At 42.1% G+C, this 17,502-nt stretch overlaps 1 protein-coding gene across 3 annotated transcripts in view; it reads right to left on the reverse strand.

Annotated features, from left to right (window-relative positions):
- PSMD14 (proteasome 26S subunit, non-ATPase 14) overlaps positions 1–17,184 on the reverse strand; it is a 64,004-nt gene extending 46,820 nt beyond the window's left edge. Inside the window, exons 1-4 of one of the 3 annotated variants that reach the window (XM_050969334.1) lie at positions 16,688–16,822; positions 15,544–15,604; positions 5,510–5,621; positions 2,164–2,215 (exon numbers count right to left, since the gene is read on the reverse strand). In XM_050969334.1, coding sequence (XP_050825291.1) covers positions 2,164–2,211 — 48 coding nt within the window. In that variant the 5' untranslated portion in view covers positions 2,212–2,215; positions 5,510–5,621; positions 15,544–15,604; positions 16,688–16,822. Of the gene's footprint in view, positions 1–2,163; positions 2,216–5,509; positions 5,622–15,543; positions 15,605–16,687; positions 16,823–17,163 lie in introns of those variants that run through there. The other 2 variants (XM_050969335.1, XM_050969333.1) reach the window with 2 other exon arrangements.
- Positions 17,185–17,502: the final 318 nt, after the last annotated feature.

Consider the following 17,502-nt stretch of genomic DNA (forward strand, 5'->3'; position numbering starts at 1 on the left):
CCAGCAATAGCAGCAATGTAGTTCTCCTGAGATTCACAGAATTTTTTTTTTTTTTTTAATCCCCTCACTCTTGTCACAAGTTTCTTCAGGAGACACAACCATGTTTAAATATGGATAGAAACTCTGCAGCCAGGTGCTGGAGCGGTTTGTAAGGCTTATTGTGAATATCATTTTATTGTCTCCTACATTTTATATTTGGCTTCAGATTAAAATTGGGAAATTCTAGAGTCAGGCTAGAGAGTTAACTTTAAATCTGAAAAACAGCTTTAATGTGCATCAAGTTCAGAGAGGATTAAGAAGTGAAAGCTTGAGTGATTAGACTATGCATATGTTAGAAAAATGAAGAGTCATGAAGCAGACTGGCAGCACAGAGTAACAAGAGAAATCTCAGAACTGCTTAAGAAAGCGAAACTAAAAATAACTGAGTACTGCTTGAAGATGCACTGAAGGAGAATGAAAAGAATTTTAGCTGAAAAAGAGAAAACGGAATAATGTACAAAAAAATTAAGGTGATCTGGCCATCCAGCTAGCAGATGTAGTTCTACATGTTAGATAAAGCACACTGAGTGCTTTAACATGTTGTACACCAATGGTTCCCAAGCTTTTCACATGGTGCCCCCTTTACACCTACCTGTGCGCCCCCTCCATAGCTGGGGCCAGGAGCAAGGCTGCGGCTCTTGGGGGGGGGGAGGGCGCGGAGGTGTGGATAGAGGTAAGGGGGCCAAGGTTGGGGCAGCAGCTGGGGGAGGTCCTAAGGCCGCAAGCGGGGCCGGGAGCCAAGACTGAAGGCAGAGTGGGACTGGGTGGCGCTCCCTCCTCACCCTGTCGGGGCTGGCCCTGGGCTCATCCCATAGTTTGGGGGACCACTGATGTATAACTTTCCCGTTTAGAGGTGGTCTCTTAGGAACACATTACAGAAAACCAAAAACCTGTGAAAATGAAGGATTTACAACTATCAAAGGAATTATAGCAACGAATCAGGGACTTCAAAGCATGTATGTTACTGTGAACATTGAGGAGCCAACTATGGTTGGGAACACTAAGTTAATGTTTGGAATATACTGCAAAAGTCATTAAGGGGGATTAAACCAGGCCACATGCTAAGCTGAGTATCCTGAGCTTGGCCTAGGAAAACTCCACTGGAGTCACAAGAGAAGTAATCCTTCCAGTAGGCATAGAGACAATGATGTAGCTCACAAAGCTTTACTTGTGCCAGTTTTCTTCTTAAACAATGTGGGTATCTGCATAGTAATGGTTCCACCAACATACGCCAAATACATTCTCCTTAGATTCCAGGTGTCCTGTCCACCCTCCCATGGCAGACCCTAACTAGTTCCACTGCATCCAGGGTGCTAAACGCCCAGGACAAAGCTGCCCTCACCTCTCTGAAGAAAGGGGACAGATATAAGAAAGAGAGCACAAGCATCTACACAAACAACATTAAGGCATCTGGGCAAATCAGCTGGGAAAAAACACAACAGGTGGTATCATCTGGTGAGAGAAAATGGAGGAGGCCACACATTAGTTGAAAAGTTTGTGATAGGAACTTGAAAGCTACCAGAGAGTCCCTTACTCCAGAGCAGAAAGATTACTAAAGAAAGCAACAATACTGTGTTTAAGAACTGCATATGTGTATGCAAAGGCTACTTATATCTGTGATTAACTCTTTTAGAAACAATTCAAATAGCCTCCACAAATCCATATGAGAACGCATCACCATGGTATCTCAGGTGTTATGAAATCTACTCATTCCCTGCATCAAATGAATGGTATTTAAAGGTATTCTTATTGACTAAACCAAAGACTGCAAAGTCAGTTTTACTGAACAGTTTAATTTGCAGTTCCTGTTTTATTCAGTGTTTAATTTTGCAGATATATCTGCATTCACTGGACTATAGTGTTCAGACATCACATGAAATATGGAAACAATCCTATATTTTTATACACAGTATGCCTGAAAATTCTGTAAATTATGAAAGTTCATACTCTGTGTCAATGCAATTCACATCATCAAAATTCATGCACAGACTACAGAAATGCTTTCTATATATTTACATTAGTACAAAACTGAAGTCAGCTGTTTGCTGCTAAAAGGTTGGGTATTTTGGTAATTATAAACTATGATTAATGTAAGAACAACATATTTACAAGTTGTATACTAACCTGTCCCAGACCAGGCATGCCTCCTCCAAGTCGTAGAAGTCTGTCCATATTTCTAGAGAACAGAAACAAAGGAAAACGTTCCTAAGCTCTGAAGTATTTACTAAATTGCTATCTTTGTAATTCACCTTCAGTCACTCAGTATGTCAAAAATATTGGTGGTAATTACAACACAACATCAGACTTCCTGTTAATTAACACCACATATTAATTCAAGAAGCTGTCTTCCTTGCTAATTAACAGACCTTATTTTATTGCTTTGGTTTTGGGTTATCCCAATATCTAAAGATAAGCATTTTTGTCATACTTTTCAAAACTTTATCATACAATAATGTTTAACTTATCTGGAATGAGCACCTGCATGGGGGAAATGCCTGAAACATATTACAGGTACGACTGAGTTTCCTTCAATTTTGTCCAGCGTGTATCAATAAAACTTAATTTAAAAGTAAGGATTTTTTACATCCTCATTAGTAAGTTCTGTGCTAATTAACTTACAGCTTGTCAGTTATTGTAAAAACTGCATGTGAAAGACACTGAACAGATTATGGATCTCTGAATTAGCATCCAAAGCTTTTTTTAATGAACTCATTATACTTAAAGAAATACTGTAAAGTAAACATCAAATGCATTTAGTTTGAATACATGGGGCAATACAGTCATTTCATGCATTTAAAATGTTGCATATAGAATACTTTAGAATGAGACGATTCCAGCAACAAAACTTAACAGCTCTTTCCATTAGAGTATTTCAATAACTGAACTTCCTCTCTTTTCTGATCTCTATGACAATAAGATAAATCTTTGACATAGTTTTATATGGCCTCAACAGACCATTACACCATGCCACTGTTGAAGACTTGAGCTACTATTCATTTCACTGATCAAATCATTTTCTTGTTCAGAAATAACATTCATATTTTTAGATATAATATGTATACACACACAATTTCAACATAAGTGTACTGTCCCAGTTGTAACAGTCAGGAATCTTTCATAGCTTGCCTTACCTTACAGTTCTTATTTGCAAGCACTAAAACCCAGTTGTGGGTTGGCATTCAATAACTAAGAAAAGCTCAATTTTCAACAAGTTCTAAGTCTTAAATTTTAACATGAAACATGATTTTCATTTTAGTTTTTTAAGACAAATTATGAGTCTTGACTGATTTATCTCTCTTCCTTGGAAGTGAAAGAAATAACAGCACAAGGCCAAAAACGGATTCCTTAATACCACAAGACTATTGAGCAAACCCCATCTTGCACAATTTTGGCTCAGTAATACAAAGCCTGTTCAAGTTTACCATCAGACCCCCACATTATAAAAACAGAATGAAAACAGCAAGTGACCGTATTCCATAGCAAATGAGTTTGTTCCCACCACATGCAATATTTAATCACAAAACACCATCAGCGATCACAAACAAAACAAATTCCAGAACTTTCTTTATGCAGCCACAAGTATAAACAAAAAGGGATTTGAGCAAAGGTATATTTGAGAACTGGAAAAAATGGTGAAGGGTCTTAAAGACTTGAGAAATAATTTTAGTCTAAATATTGAAACCAAAACAAATTTGATCTTGAAGTTGTAGGAATGATGTTAGAGACAACACTATTCATCTTTCAAAAGATGTTAACATTTTTATTAACTAGCTATCTGTGGAGATCTATAAATTTGATTTACTCTCTAAAACCCAGAGTTTTATTTTGAATTATTTTTCTTCCAGCTTAAGGGACACAGTCAGATTCAACTGTCTTTCCCTGTGTTACTAGCACCCTGTAAGAGGATTAAAATAAAACTCAAGCATAACAGTTTTTACCATTTATGCCATTTACTTTTTGTACTTCAAACAACTTGGATAAAAAGAGTCTGGTCAGCATCACTCTTCTATGTAGTCAGTTCCACTTTCTAGTTCTAGTGCACCAGCAGAGTGGTGCTGTGTTTGGATTCCCTTTTGGTGTTTTTAAAATATTCTTTTTAAAGACAACACATAAAATCCTACATTTGGGACCTACATTACCAGAAGACATCCCTTTAAAGGTATCTTGGATAGAGACTACATCAAATTAAGACTCAAGAAATAAAAAAGCCACAGATTAATGTCTTCATTTTCAGGTGTGAGTTTAGTGCTCATGAAAAATGTCTGACAGCCATGGAGACCAAAAGTCTCTATCTGCAAAAAGAAATTCAGCACAGGTATAAGCTCCTCTGTACTGTACCACTAATGTCTCAACCCTGACCTGGGGAAGCAATCCCAAAGTGGGTGTGGAAAGGATAATTCCCCATACATGATCATTCATCATTTGGTACTTCTGATGAAACTGCAGTGTGTGCCAATTAACGCCAACTGTGCTGGTTTTTTTTGTGAGAAAAACACTACTTGTCCACTGGGACCTAGAATGACCACATCATTTATTTCAGGTAGGCCAGGCAGATATCAAGGATAACAATTTTTATTTACTGCTTGTGACGAACTGGGAAAGTTCTTAATGTTTTCTCTGAATACTGTGTTGGTGCCTCAGTGTCCCCATGGCAGTTCTTAAGTATCTGGCAGAGCAAAGGCCAGTGCACCTAAATGCCTGGCACTCTGTCTCCTAGCAACTGATGGCCTGGGCCCCTCCTCTGCAAAGGTGCCAGCTGACGGTGTTGGAGACAAAGGGATCAGGTGACCTCCTGGCCCGGGAAAGGGGCTGAGGAGAGAGGAGGGGCTAAGGGGGGTGGTTAGTCTGGAGCTGGCTGGGGTCAAGGGTGGAGGGCAGACCTGAGGGTCGGGCTCACTGCCCCCCAGAATGGACCCGGCTGAGGGGTCCGGTTCGCTGTATCTACAAGCTCTGTTTTAGACCCTGTTCCTGTCATCGAATAAACCTCTGTGTTACTGGCTGGCTGAGAGTCACGTCTGACTGCAAAGTGGGGGTGCAGAACCCGGTGGCTTCCCCAGGACCCCGCTGGGGTGGACTCGCTGTGGGATGCGCACGGAGGGGCAGAGGATGCTGAATGCTCCAAGGAAAGACCCAGGAGGTGAAGACGTGTGAGCTTCTTGCCCTGAACAAGTCTGCTCCAAGGGAGAGGAGGCTCCCCAAAGTCCTGCGTGGCTTGGTGGGGAGCAGTTCCAGAGCATCGCCCGGGGACTCCGTGACACTGCTAATCTGGGCGGGATAGTAACTTCCAATTAAGTGGAGAAAAGGCCCACTCCATGAGTTAATACAGCTCTAATCCCCCTGGATAATGCTTTTACAAAGTTAAATAAAGTGAACCTGTTTTGTTGTGAAGTTATTGATCAGAACCCATTATCTTATCAAGTAACAAAGTTTGAGATGAGTATATGAAGTGGAACAAATTTTAGTTTCTCACCTGGCACTCAACTAGAGTTTTCCTGGTCTTGTCAACAGAGTCAGATAGTAATCCTTATCCCAACTGCAGCTCCCACTTTTTGGATGTATATAAAGTTTATGATGTCTTCTTCCTACAAAAGAACACAGTTGTAATTTAGAAATAAGAGTATAGAGAAAGGAATAGTTTCATTACTAGAGTTTTCAAGGGACCATGCCATTGGAGAGACACAAATACAAAAATGAGTTACCCCAGCACTGTGTTTTGAACTTTTCTGAGTTTTAACTACATAACCTCTATTTCAGATTTTTAATATGCCATCTGGAATCTCTAAACTAGAGAACTCCATGTACTACATAAAGCCTACACAATTATCATATGGCTAGGAATTTCCCAGAGTCTTGCTGTAACATGGAAAGGTAAAATTCAAGTTTGCATTTTAATAGACTCTCTTTGCCCCAGAAAGCTAAACAGGTTTAACCTTGGATGTAGCTCCATAAATAGGTGTTAAATAATCATCTTAAACAAGAAAAGATTTGTCCCTAATTGTTGGACTTAAACTTGGAAATATTACAGAGGCATCAGCAGTTAATGCTGCAACAAGTTTCTCAAATTTATAGCGGAACTGAAACCTTTCACTGATTAAATTTAGTCTCCATGTCTAACAAAGTTGTTCAAGATACATCTGAATTTTTTTAGGGCATTGTCCACGTAGATACTTTCTACTTAGTATAGCTAAATTATCCTCCATCATATTGTATGTACAGTTGGGGTTATTTTTTTCCAATGTGCATTACTTTACGTTTATCCACATTACATTTCATTTGCCATTTTGTTGCCCAATCACCTAGTTTTTGATATCTTTTTGAAGTTCTTCACAGTCTGCTTTGGTCTTAATTACCTTGAGCAGTTTGGTATCATCTGCAAACTTTACCACCTCACTGTTTACTCCTTTCTCCAGATCATTTGTGAATAAGTTGAATACGACTTGTCCTAGAACTGACCCTTGGGGAACACCACTAGTTACCCCTCTCCATTCTGAAAATTTACCATTTATTCCTACTCTTTGTTCCCTGTCTTTTAACCAGTTCTCAATGCATGAAAGGATCTTCCCTCTTATCCCATGACAACTTAATTTATGCAAGAGCCTTTGGTGAGGGACCTTGTCAAAGGCTTTCTGGAAATCTAAGTACACTATGTCCACTAGATCCCCCTTGTCCACATGTTTCTTGAACCCTTCCGAGAACTCTAACAAGTTAGTAAGACATGATTTCCCTTTACAGAAACCATGTTGACTTTGCCCAACAATTTATGTTCTTTTATGTGTCTGACAATTTTATTCTTTACTATTGTTTCAATTAATTTGTCTAGTATTGACATTAGACTTATCAATTTGTAAACTGCCAGGATCACCTCTAGAGCCCTATGTAAATATCATCTTTAAGTGTTCCTTTTGTATCTCGATCATCCAGGGGCCCCACTGGTTGTTCAGCAGGCTTCCTGCTTCTGATGTACTTAAATAGTTTTTTGTCTGTTGATTTCAAGTAAATTAGCCAACGCCAATTCAGCTTTTCATCATTCTCAAGCACTCTTTAGTAGTGTGACTTTGAGAAGCGTCGCTTCTGCTCACTTACTGGAAATGGCATACCCTCAATTTTGTCCTGCCCATTGAAAATTGTATGATCAATATCAGCAGAGTTTAGGATCGCTGGCCATAAAAGCAGTATCTGATTTATCAATCTGTGGAGTACAATTTTTTTCACTGCTGTTTCTGTCATCATCTGAGAAAGATTTTTCTTTATCGTTTCTCTCCTTTTCATGTTAATCAGATTTTTCTTTGTCATTACTCTTCTTTTCATGTGAGCCACATTCTTCTTTATCATTAGTCTCCTTTATGCCATCAGGAAAACTGGATAATTCTCCATCACTTTCCTTTATTTTTTCCTTATCTTCAAGCAAATCTATAGGCCTGGTCTATGTTGTTCGGTTTCTGATATTTTGCCATCAAATTAGCCCATTGCTGCAAACTAGATTGCAACTGAGCATTTTGCTTCCTATACTGAGCTTCTGAAGGCTTCTTTGGGAATACCTGATAGATAGATAAATGTATCTGAAACATTTTACTTCAAACATTCTATTTTCTGTGCTCCAGCATCCCGATTCCAGCACTCCTAAGTGTGGCACCCCAGACGGTTGCCTGGGTCACCTGCCCCTAAATGTGACCCAGCCTGCACATCATGGCCCCAGAGGCAGCAGTGGCTGCTGCACTGCCTCCTTTCTTCCTTTTTTCTTTCTTTTTTTTTTTTTTAAAAGACATCCAGGCTTGTCAAATGGTACCCAGACACACAAGCTAAAACCCAGGCTGCCGGGTGAAAACTGGACATGTGGCAACCTTAGTCTTCAGGTGCCTAAAGTCCTTTGAAAGTCTGGCCCCATATCCTTCAAGTTTTTCAAAATGGTAGATCTCATTCTCTCCCATGTGGTTTTTATTCATAAAACTAGAAAAGGAAAACAAGCTTTCCTGCTTATTCAAGTATCAATCCATTTCTGAATTTTGAACTAACTCCCAGGCCAAGTGAAGAAAAATATGCTCTCTTCACGTGCTAGCTAGACTGACACCAAAAGTAATTAAACCAAAAGCGTTTCTGCACACAGAAACTTACATTTGGAAAAAGGTAAATACCAGCATTTGTTTTACTGAGAAGAGTGAAAATAATATACTTAATGCAGTACATGACACTGTGACTTTTCCAAGCCTGATTTAAAGAATGCTTCCCCCATGATACTGTATATAATTAAAGCAGCACTCTATAACTAATTAGAATTTGTTGAGGGGTCATTTATGCAGTATGTTTTTATTAATCTACATTATTTTAATAGATTATAATAAATTTGGGCCGTAACATAGGCTGTCAGTTTCAAATTTAATTTTAAACAGACTTTTTTAAAGAATATATTCAGCTTAAAACAATCCAATTTAAATAAAAATATCCGCTTTTTACAATAAATAGATTTTTACACACTCTGGGCAGGTCTGTCAGAATACGACATACTTCTGTTTTGGCACTGTGTTCCAGCTCTGCTCTTCAGAATTCCCCAGTCAGTCCCCGATGCTGAGGAGGCAGACAAGGCAGAGTACATAGTATATGGCCTAATCCTCCTCCCAAGTGCTGTTCCCTACCTATCCCCAGCACCACACTAAATTAAAAAAAACCTTAACTTTTCCCACATAAAAGTATGAGGTCAAAGAAAAGTTGCACACTACACAGATTAGTAAAAATGTCAATGATTTGTTTTCCATTTGAGAGTGATTGTGAGGAACTAGATGAGCACACTGAATGATTCCAGGTTAGAAATTAGAATGCACTTGTGCGTTTGGGCAGTCCATTTACCTGGGAAGGTCTAGGAGTAGGTCAGTGTGGTCGTGACTGCTGACTTAGCAAGCAATTTCTTTGATTTTTAGTAACTGCATTAGTTGAGTGTGTGCTTAACTGAACTCCTGCAGTTCAAATATGGTTTATGCAACCTCCATTACTGCAGTTTTTTCACTGCCGACCCTGAGAGGGGAGGAATGGGACACAAAATGTACATCTTTAAAAATCTGCACTGCAGGAATTCACGAAAATTGATTATTATTGAACTGAAACTGGAAAATCTGTACAGAATCTTCAGTACAGTCATCTAGCAGTACCTCAACGGATAAATGTAACTGGTACAAGATACCAGCCACCAAGTGCTCTGGATTTCAATCAGCATAACCAACCCAGTTTTTGGTTACGGATCAGTTAATATTTATAAAGTGCTTTGAAGATGAAGCACTGAGTGGTATTACTAAGAACTTTTTTCCACATGGCCTGGGGAGAACAGATATAAGCAATATACCGTATATAGTCCATCATAAGCTGGTTCATTTATAAGCTGACCCCCTCCGCCCAGATGGATAAGTAAAAATAGAAAATTTTTATAACCTGTTCATAAGCCGACCCTATAATTCAGGGGTCAGCAAACACTGGCTCCTGGGCCATCAGGATAAGCCGCTGGCGGGCCGAGATGGTTTGTTTACCTCAAGCGTCCGCAGGCACAGAGGTAAACCTAAGTAAACAAAGCGTCCCGGCACACCAGCTGCTTACGCTGACGGGCCGAGACAGCAACTGGTGGGGAAATTTTTGGGAGGGAGAAGCTGGGGGTCAGTGGAGTAACCCTGTGATCACCCCCCACATGACCCCAGCCCTAGCCCAGGACCCCCACGCTCTCCCCATCCCATCCCTTCCCACCTGCTCCGGTAGGCTGGGCAGTGTGGCTGCAGGCCAGACCAGGTGTTGCGGCCCAGAGTGTTCCAGCAGGCTAGACCGGGCAGCACGGCCACAGCTTGCTCTGGGGGGCGGGGCCAAGTAGCATGGCTGTAGCCTGCCAGCCTGGGAGCTCCAGCTGCTTCAGAGGCTACGGGGATGAGCAGCGTGGCCAGAAGCGAAGAGACTCTGGCCCCATCTCTTCCGTTCTGGCTGTGCTGCCTTTCCTTGCTCCCTGTGTTGGTGGGTGTGGAGGAGGTGTCCCACCTCTCCCTCTCTATACCCGTTCATAAGCCAACCCCCTTCTCTGGCACTTCCCTTTTTTACTAAAATAATTCGGCTTATGAACAAGTATATACAGTAATCATCTCTCTAAGAAGATGGGAGTACTGTGTTTGTGCCTAAGACTTAGTGAATTTCAGATCTTTTAATTAACTTGAAAAATTTATGATTTCAGTGTCTTACTATATACTTGCAGCTCAGAATGAGATTTCATGCAATAGTCCTGGTTTCTTAGTAGAAATAATGGGCACTATATGCTGAAGCAATTTCTTTTTTAAAAACTGACTCATCATTGGATCCTGGGATGAGCGGTTGGGTTCATTATGAAGACTGATAACTTTTTGAGATAGAGCGTCAAAATTAGAATTAGAGTTATTTTTATATACAGAAAAGAGAAAAATCTTAGCTACAAAATTTCAATTTTGTTAACTCAGTAATTAGCAGGTTTGAAAAGTCAGTTTGCAGAGTGCTTTGGGATTCCTAGAACATTTAGGGAAAAGGTACATATTCAAAAAACATAATAGCAATTAGGAGTAAATATAGGGACTGGACAAGTGGTCCCCAAACTTTTCCTCTCATGCTCCCCCCCCCCCCCTTACCAGTAATAGAATGCATCTCACACACACCCCAGGCTGGGAGGGGAGGTGAGGCCAGGCTGTGGCTGGGACCCAGCAGCTGAGAACGGAGGCTGTCAGCTGAGCTGCAGCCAGGAGTGAAACCAGGGCTGTAACTGCAGCCAGGAGCTGGGCAGAGTGGAGCTGGAAGCAAATCAGAGCTGGGAGGCACTCCTTCCCTGCCATCTGGTGGGGGCTGACCCAGGCTGTGCTACAACCCACCCCACCCCAGATGTTTTTTCTATGCCCTCCAAAGGGATTCAACCTGCAGTTTGGGGACCACTGAACTAGACAATGCAAAAGTATGAAAAGACTGTGGCAAGAAGGAACACTCACTTCATATATTGCATTAAACACAATGAAAAGGGTTCTAGACAACTAGCTTTATTCTTAATATTCGTCCACCTGTTTCTATTTAATACTTGATTTCCATTAATTAGGATTTTTAAAAATCTTTCCAAAAGACTGGTGCTAAAACTTTGTAATACAGTCCAGAAAAAAAAATTTTGGACAAGGTAACAAGTATTCTACATTATTACTGCCTAAGAAGTCACACACTGGAGAGATCCACCATTCCTCCAGGAGAAAGCTGGAATCATTAGGTAGTTTCCCATTGCTTAGCACACCCAGCATGGAAATACAGGAAGGAACTCAGAGCAGAACACAAATTCCATGTGTGGCATCAAGCATCTAACTATATTACCATGCTGAAACTTAAACTCTTGTTTATTTGCAACTTATAAGTAAGAATACGATTTTGTCAAGGAGGTCACGGATTCCAGGACTTTAACAGATCTCCAGGACTTCCACCTTAGTTTCATCCCCCCAACCCCACCCCGTGGCAGCAGAGCTCCAGCATGGGCAGTCAGCCCCACCCCTACAGCTTCAAAAATAAAGTAAGCACTGCACACTTTGTATTCTGTGTTGTAACTGAAATAAATTTAATAATGAAGAAAAACATTCAAAAATATTTATCATACATTTAAACTGGTATTCTATTAAAAACAGTGTGATTAAAGTTGCAATCAATTGAGTTTTTTATCTCACAATTTTTTAAAATCGTTTGACAGCCTTAGAAGAAATAGTTCTGTGCTAGTAGTTTATATTTCATTATGTAGTTTCTATGAAAGATTAAAAACATAGATTGCTTCCGTCGACATGCTTGGGCTGAAATTGTGGAAAAGCAGCATCATTGCCCCAAAATCTCAGCCGTGCTGAACACAATGCCATCAACAGCCTCAGGAACAACTCTGACATCTTAATCAAAAGAGCTGACAAAGGAGGTGCTGTTGTCATCATGAATAAGTTGGAATATGAACAAGAGGCTGCTAGGCAGCTCTCTAACTCTGCCTTCTATAGGCCATTATCCTCTGATCCCACTGAGGATTACCAAAAGAAATTACACCATCTGCTCAAGAAACTCCCTGAAAAAGCACAGGAACAAATCTGTACAGACACATGCCTAGAACCCTGACCAGGGATATTCTATTTGCTACCCAAGATCCATAAACCTGGAAATCCTGGACGCCTCATCATCTCAGGCAGTGGCACTCTAATAGCAGGATTGTCTGGCTATGTGGACTCTCTCCTCAGGTCCTATGCTATCAGCACTCCCAGCTATCTTCAAGACACCACTGACTTCCTCAGGAAACTACAATCCATCAGTGATCTTCCAGAAAACACCATTCTGGCCGCTATGGATGTAGATGCCCTCTACACCAATATTCCACACAAAGATGGACTACAAGCTATCAGAAACAGTATCTCCAATAATGTCACGGCAAACCTGGTGGCTGAACTTTGTGTCTTTGTCCTCACCCACAACTATTTCACATTTGGGAACAATATATACCTTCAAGTCAGCGGCACTGCTATGGATACCCACATGGCCCCACAGTATGCCAACATTTTTATGGCTGACTTAGAACTATGCTTCCTCAGCTCTCGTCCCCTAATGCCCCTATTCTACTTGTGCTACATTGATGACATCTTCATGATTTGGACACATGGAAAAGAAGGCCTTGAGGAATTCCACCATGATTTCAACAATTTCCATCCCACCATCAACCTCAGCCTAGACCAATCCACACAAGCAGTCCATTTCCTGGACACTACTGTGCTAATAAGCAATGGTCACATAAATACCACTCTATATTGGAAACCTGCTGACCGCTATACTTACCTCCAGCTTCCATTCAGAACACACCACACAATCCATTGCCTACAGCCAAGCTCTAAGATACAACCAAACACATTTGTTCCAATCCCTCAGACAAACATCTACAAGATCCCTATCAAGCATTCTTAAAACTACAACACTCACCAGCTGAAGTGAAAAAAACAGATTGACAGAGCCAGAAGAGTACCCAGAAGTCACCTACTACAGGACAGGCCCAACAAAGAAAATAACAGAATGCCACTAGCTGTCACCTTCAGCCCCCAACTAAAATCTCTCCAGTGCATCATCAAAGATCCACAACCTATCCTGAAAGATGATCCCTCACTCTCACAGATCTTGGGAGATAGACCAGTCCTTGCTTACGGACAGCCCCCCCAACCTGAAGCAAATACTCACCAGCAACTACATGCCACACAACAAAAACACTAACCCAGGAACCTATCCTTGCAACAAAGCCCAATGCCAACTCCGTCCACATATCTATTCAAGTGACACCATCATAGGACCTAATCACATCAGCTACACCATCAGGGGTTCGTTCACCTGCACATCTATCAATGTGATATATGCAATCATGTGTCAGCAATGCCATGTATATCGGCCAAACCGGACAGTCTCTACACAAAAGAATGGACACCAATCTGACATCAGGAATCATAACATTCAAAAACCTGTAGGAGAACACTTCAATCTTTCTGGTTACTCAGTAAGAGACTTAAAAGGTGGCAATTTTGCAACAGAAAAGCTTAAAAAACAGACTCCAATGAGAAACTGCTGAACTTGAATTAATATGCAAATTAGGTACTATTAACTTAGGCTTGAATAGAGACTGGGAATGGCTGAGTCATTACACAGATTGAATCTATTTCCCCATATTAAGTATCCTCACACCTCTTGTCAACTGTCTGAAATGGGCCATCTTGATTATCACTACAAAAGTTTTTTTTCCCCCTCCTGCTGATAATTGCTCATCTTAATTAGCCTCTTAGAGTTGATATGGCTACTTCCACCTTTTCATGTTCTGTTTGTATATATATCTCCTTACTACATGTTCCATTCTATGCATCTGGAGAAGTGGGCTGTAGCCCACAAAAGCTTATGCTCAAATAAATGTGTTAGTCTCCAAGGTGCCACAAGTACGCCTGTTCTTTTTGCGGATATAGACTAACACAGCTGCTACTCTGAAACCTAAAGTTATCAGACATTGCTAGTGTTTTGATATTCTACTGAATAGTGCCTCCTAACTGATTATGTCAAAACTTTTACAAATCTGCGTCTAATTTCCAAGCAATTCTTTTAAAGTGATAACATAGTCATAGTAGGTGTCAGCATGTTAGAGCAGCAAGAATCTACCGCATCAGTAGATAAAGGAGCACAAATTTTTCATGAACACCTAATAAAGTTATTTATATGCAAAGATTAACCCAGGGGTCGGCAACCTTTCAGAAGTGGTGTGCCAAGTGTTCATTTATTCACTCTAATTTAAGGTTTTGTGTGCCAGTAATACATTCTAGAAGGTCTCCTTCTATAAAAGTCTATAATATATAACTAAACTACTGTTGTATGTAAAGTAAATAAGGTTTTTAAAATGTTTAAGAAGCTTCATTTAAAATGAAATTAAAATGCAGAGCTCCCGGACGGGTGGCCAGGACCCAGGCAGTGAGAGTGCCACTGAAAATCAGCTCACGTGCCACCTTCGGCACACGTGCCATAGGATGCCTACCCCTGGATTAACCCATTTGAGGTTCCGTCCATTCCAAACCATTCAGGAAGAGTTTTAGCCATTAAATATGTCTGCAAACCAATTTTTGCACCGTTTTAGAAATCTATCAAGAGATTATCTTCTCATCCTCCCGTATTACACAGATCACAAATAAGGCTGTTGTCAGTAGACTCTTCTGCCCAATCAAAAGCTTTAGAGATAGAAATGTGATTCACAGCTCAGACATAACAGCACCTCACACCCCTAGAGAGGGAAGAGATCATTTTCAAAATGCTGACAAAACTAGGGCAGATTTCCCGATAGCATATCAAATGTAAATACATAGCTTTTCAAAAAGAAATAATTTAAACCACAATCTGAAAATGCATGCCTCATCATTGATGTTTCTATTTACTATAAATATATTTGATATAAACAGATTGAACAAAAAAACAAAGATACATATTTGTCAAATATACTAGATGTTTTACCAGTAGCCAAATACTACTAAAAATATTTAGCCTACAAAAGCTGGTGAAATCTATTGAATAAAATTAGCCAAATATTATTCTTTACTAGCAGCAAAGAGTCCTGTGGCACCTTATAGACTAACAGATGTTTTGGAGCATGCATCTGATGAAGTGGGTATTCACCCACGAAAGCTCATGCTCCAAAACGTCTGTTAGGACTCTTTGCTGCTTTTATAGACCCAGACTAACACAGCTACCTCTCTGATACTATTCTATACTATTACTTTTGCTTATTATACCTCCTTTCCTAGCTTCACATCACTTTCTTTCCTATATAGATTGTCCCCTTTCTCTCTATCCCCCACCTGCCTGTTACCTAAAGTGTCTTATTCCTCTTTTTCCCTTCTCTTCCTTAGCTCATTCCCTACACTGTGTTCTGCTTCTTTCCCTGTCTTGCTTCTCGAGCATTACATAAATAGCTGCACTGAAAGCTGCCAAGACAAGTCAGTTTTCACTCACTGTTGCTGATGCTTGACAAAGCAGTGAGTAAGTGTAAAGTCACTTGGGATAGCTGCAGACTCTGAAAGACAACACATGACCAGTTATGCTCCACTTGTACTTGGAAGGTTCAATATCAAGGATAAGGGCACTTTCAGTGATTCGTTTCTTTAAAGACAAGAAAGACAAAACCATAGGGGTATGCTCACCAGGAACATTTGTTAAATACAATACAAGAGTGCTGCTGTGCACCATTGGGCAACTGCATGCTTCACCCCAGAAGAGCTGCATTTCAGCTGTCAGTAGAGTGACTATTACACAGATATAACATTGTGACAAAACCAGAAAAAGTCACTGCTGCCAGTTGACATGAACTTGCAAACAAGGCTGCCTGTGATTATTTACTGTGGTAGCAGTGTCCCTATTAGCACTGAAAACCATATAGTCTGTGGACACCAAGAACAGAACATGACAGCAATAGTGTTATAGGAGCATTTGAGTATCTTGCAGCAGTTCTCATTCCCTGCACCAGCGCTAATAAGGCACCGAGGCATTAAAAACAACAAATTTACAATAACCATCAATCTGTGTAGATGAGTTACTAATTAGCCACATTACCACCGCAGCCCTTGTCCCTCCTCTCCTGTCCACAAAGTCATTAAATCCGGCTGAATGTAGATTGCAAGTTCTTTCATGCGGTAGCAATGCACTCACTTGTTTCTGCCAGCTACCCAAGGCACGTTTGGGTGGTTAGAAATAATAAAAACCAGCACAGAACATTGCCCGTTAGCGACTCCCAAGAAGAGGCACAACATGCTGTCACCTAGGCCCTTGGGACTGGCTAAGGCACCTCGAAGGTAACAGGCCGGGGCCTGGGAAGGGGCTACCGCTCTCCACATAAAGGGGAAGGCCACCAAAAGCCGCGACGCATCCCAAGCGGGCCGCATCCCTAACACTTGTCCCGCAGCCCCTTCCCAGCTCCCTGGGGCCTCTCACCGGCAGCCCGGTTCTACCGACGCACCCGGCCCCGCTCATCACCGCCTCGCCCAAAGCCGCGCGGGCCCTGCCCCTACAGCTCGGGGACCGGGCCGCAAGAAGGCCCAGGAGCCAGGCAAGCCACGGGAGGGCCTAACGGCCTACGCCCCCGAGCGGCCTCTACCCTTACCTGGGGCTGAGACCCTTCCGCCACCGCTCCACGTCCGCTGCGGGCCGCGATGAATCAGCCGGATTTCATTCAAACCCAGTCAGCCCAGGCCTCCCGAAAACACTTCCGGGTTCAGAGGGTACCTCCCGGTTCCCGTTCCCATACCAATAGCTTGGTGGGGTCAGAACCATGGCAACGTAGCCCCGCCCCCACCATGCCTCCGAGTAGCGCAGCGCTTCCTCCCCCACGCGCCCCTGGAAGAAGCTGAAGCGCGGGCGGGGCTAGGCTACAGGCTCGCAGTGCAAGCATCGCTCGCGCCCTGCCCGTTGAGGGGCCTCCTCCTCCCACTGCCGTAAGGTGGCGCGAGGGAGCTCGTCTAGGCAGTGGTAGTTCCCGCTCGATGGGGGCAGGCGGTGGCTGGCACCGTGCAATGATGTTTTGCAGGCTCCCTGCTGTTCTGTTCTGGGGCAGCAGTGAAAGTCACTTAAAAGACTTACCCGCATGCAGGGTGACTGGGCAAGGCGGGGTTCTCTGGGCACCTGAAAGGGGTGGGGCCTTGGGCAGAAGGGCCGGAGCTGGGGCCAGACTTCACCAGCCAGCCCGTCAGTGCTGCCTGAGGCTCTGGCGTCTTTTAGATCAACCGCCAGGGCAGCTTCTGCTTTTGTCCGTCCGCTCTTTCCACCTCCCCACCCCCAGGGCCCTGCTGGTGCCCGTTGGCTGTGTACTAGCAGCCACTTTCTTACCGGTACACTGTACCGGGCCATAGCGGCTTACTTTCACCTCTGGGTGGAGGCCACTGATCATTCCCTTCATGATCTTCCCCCAGATGCTAGCAG

This window comes from Gopherus flavomarginatus, chromosome 10 (assembly GCF_025201925.1).
Source record: "Gopherus flavomarginatus isolate rGopFla2 chromosome 10, rGopFla2.mat.asm, whole genome shotgun sequence".
NCBI lineage: Eukaryota > Metazoa > Chordata > Testudines > Testudinidae > Gopherus > Gopherus flavomarginatus.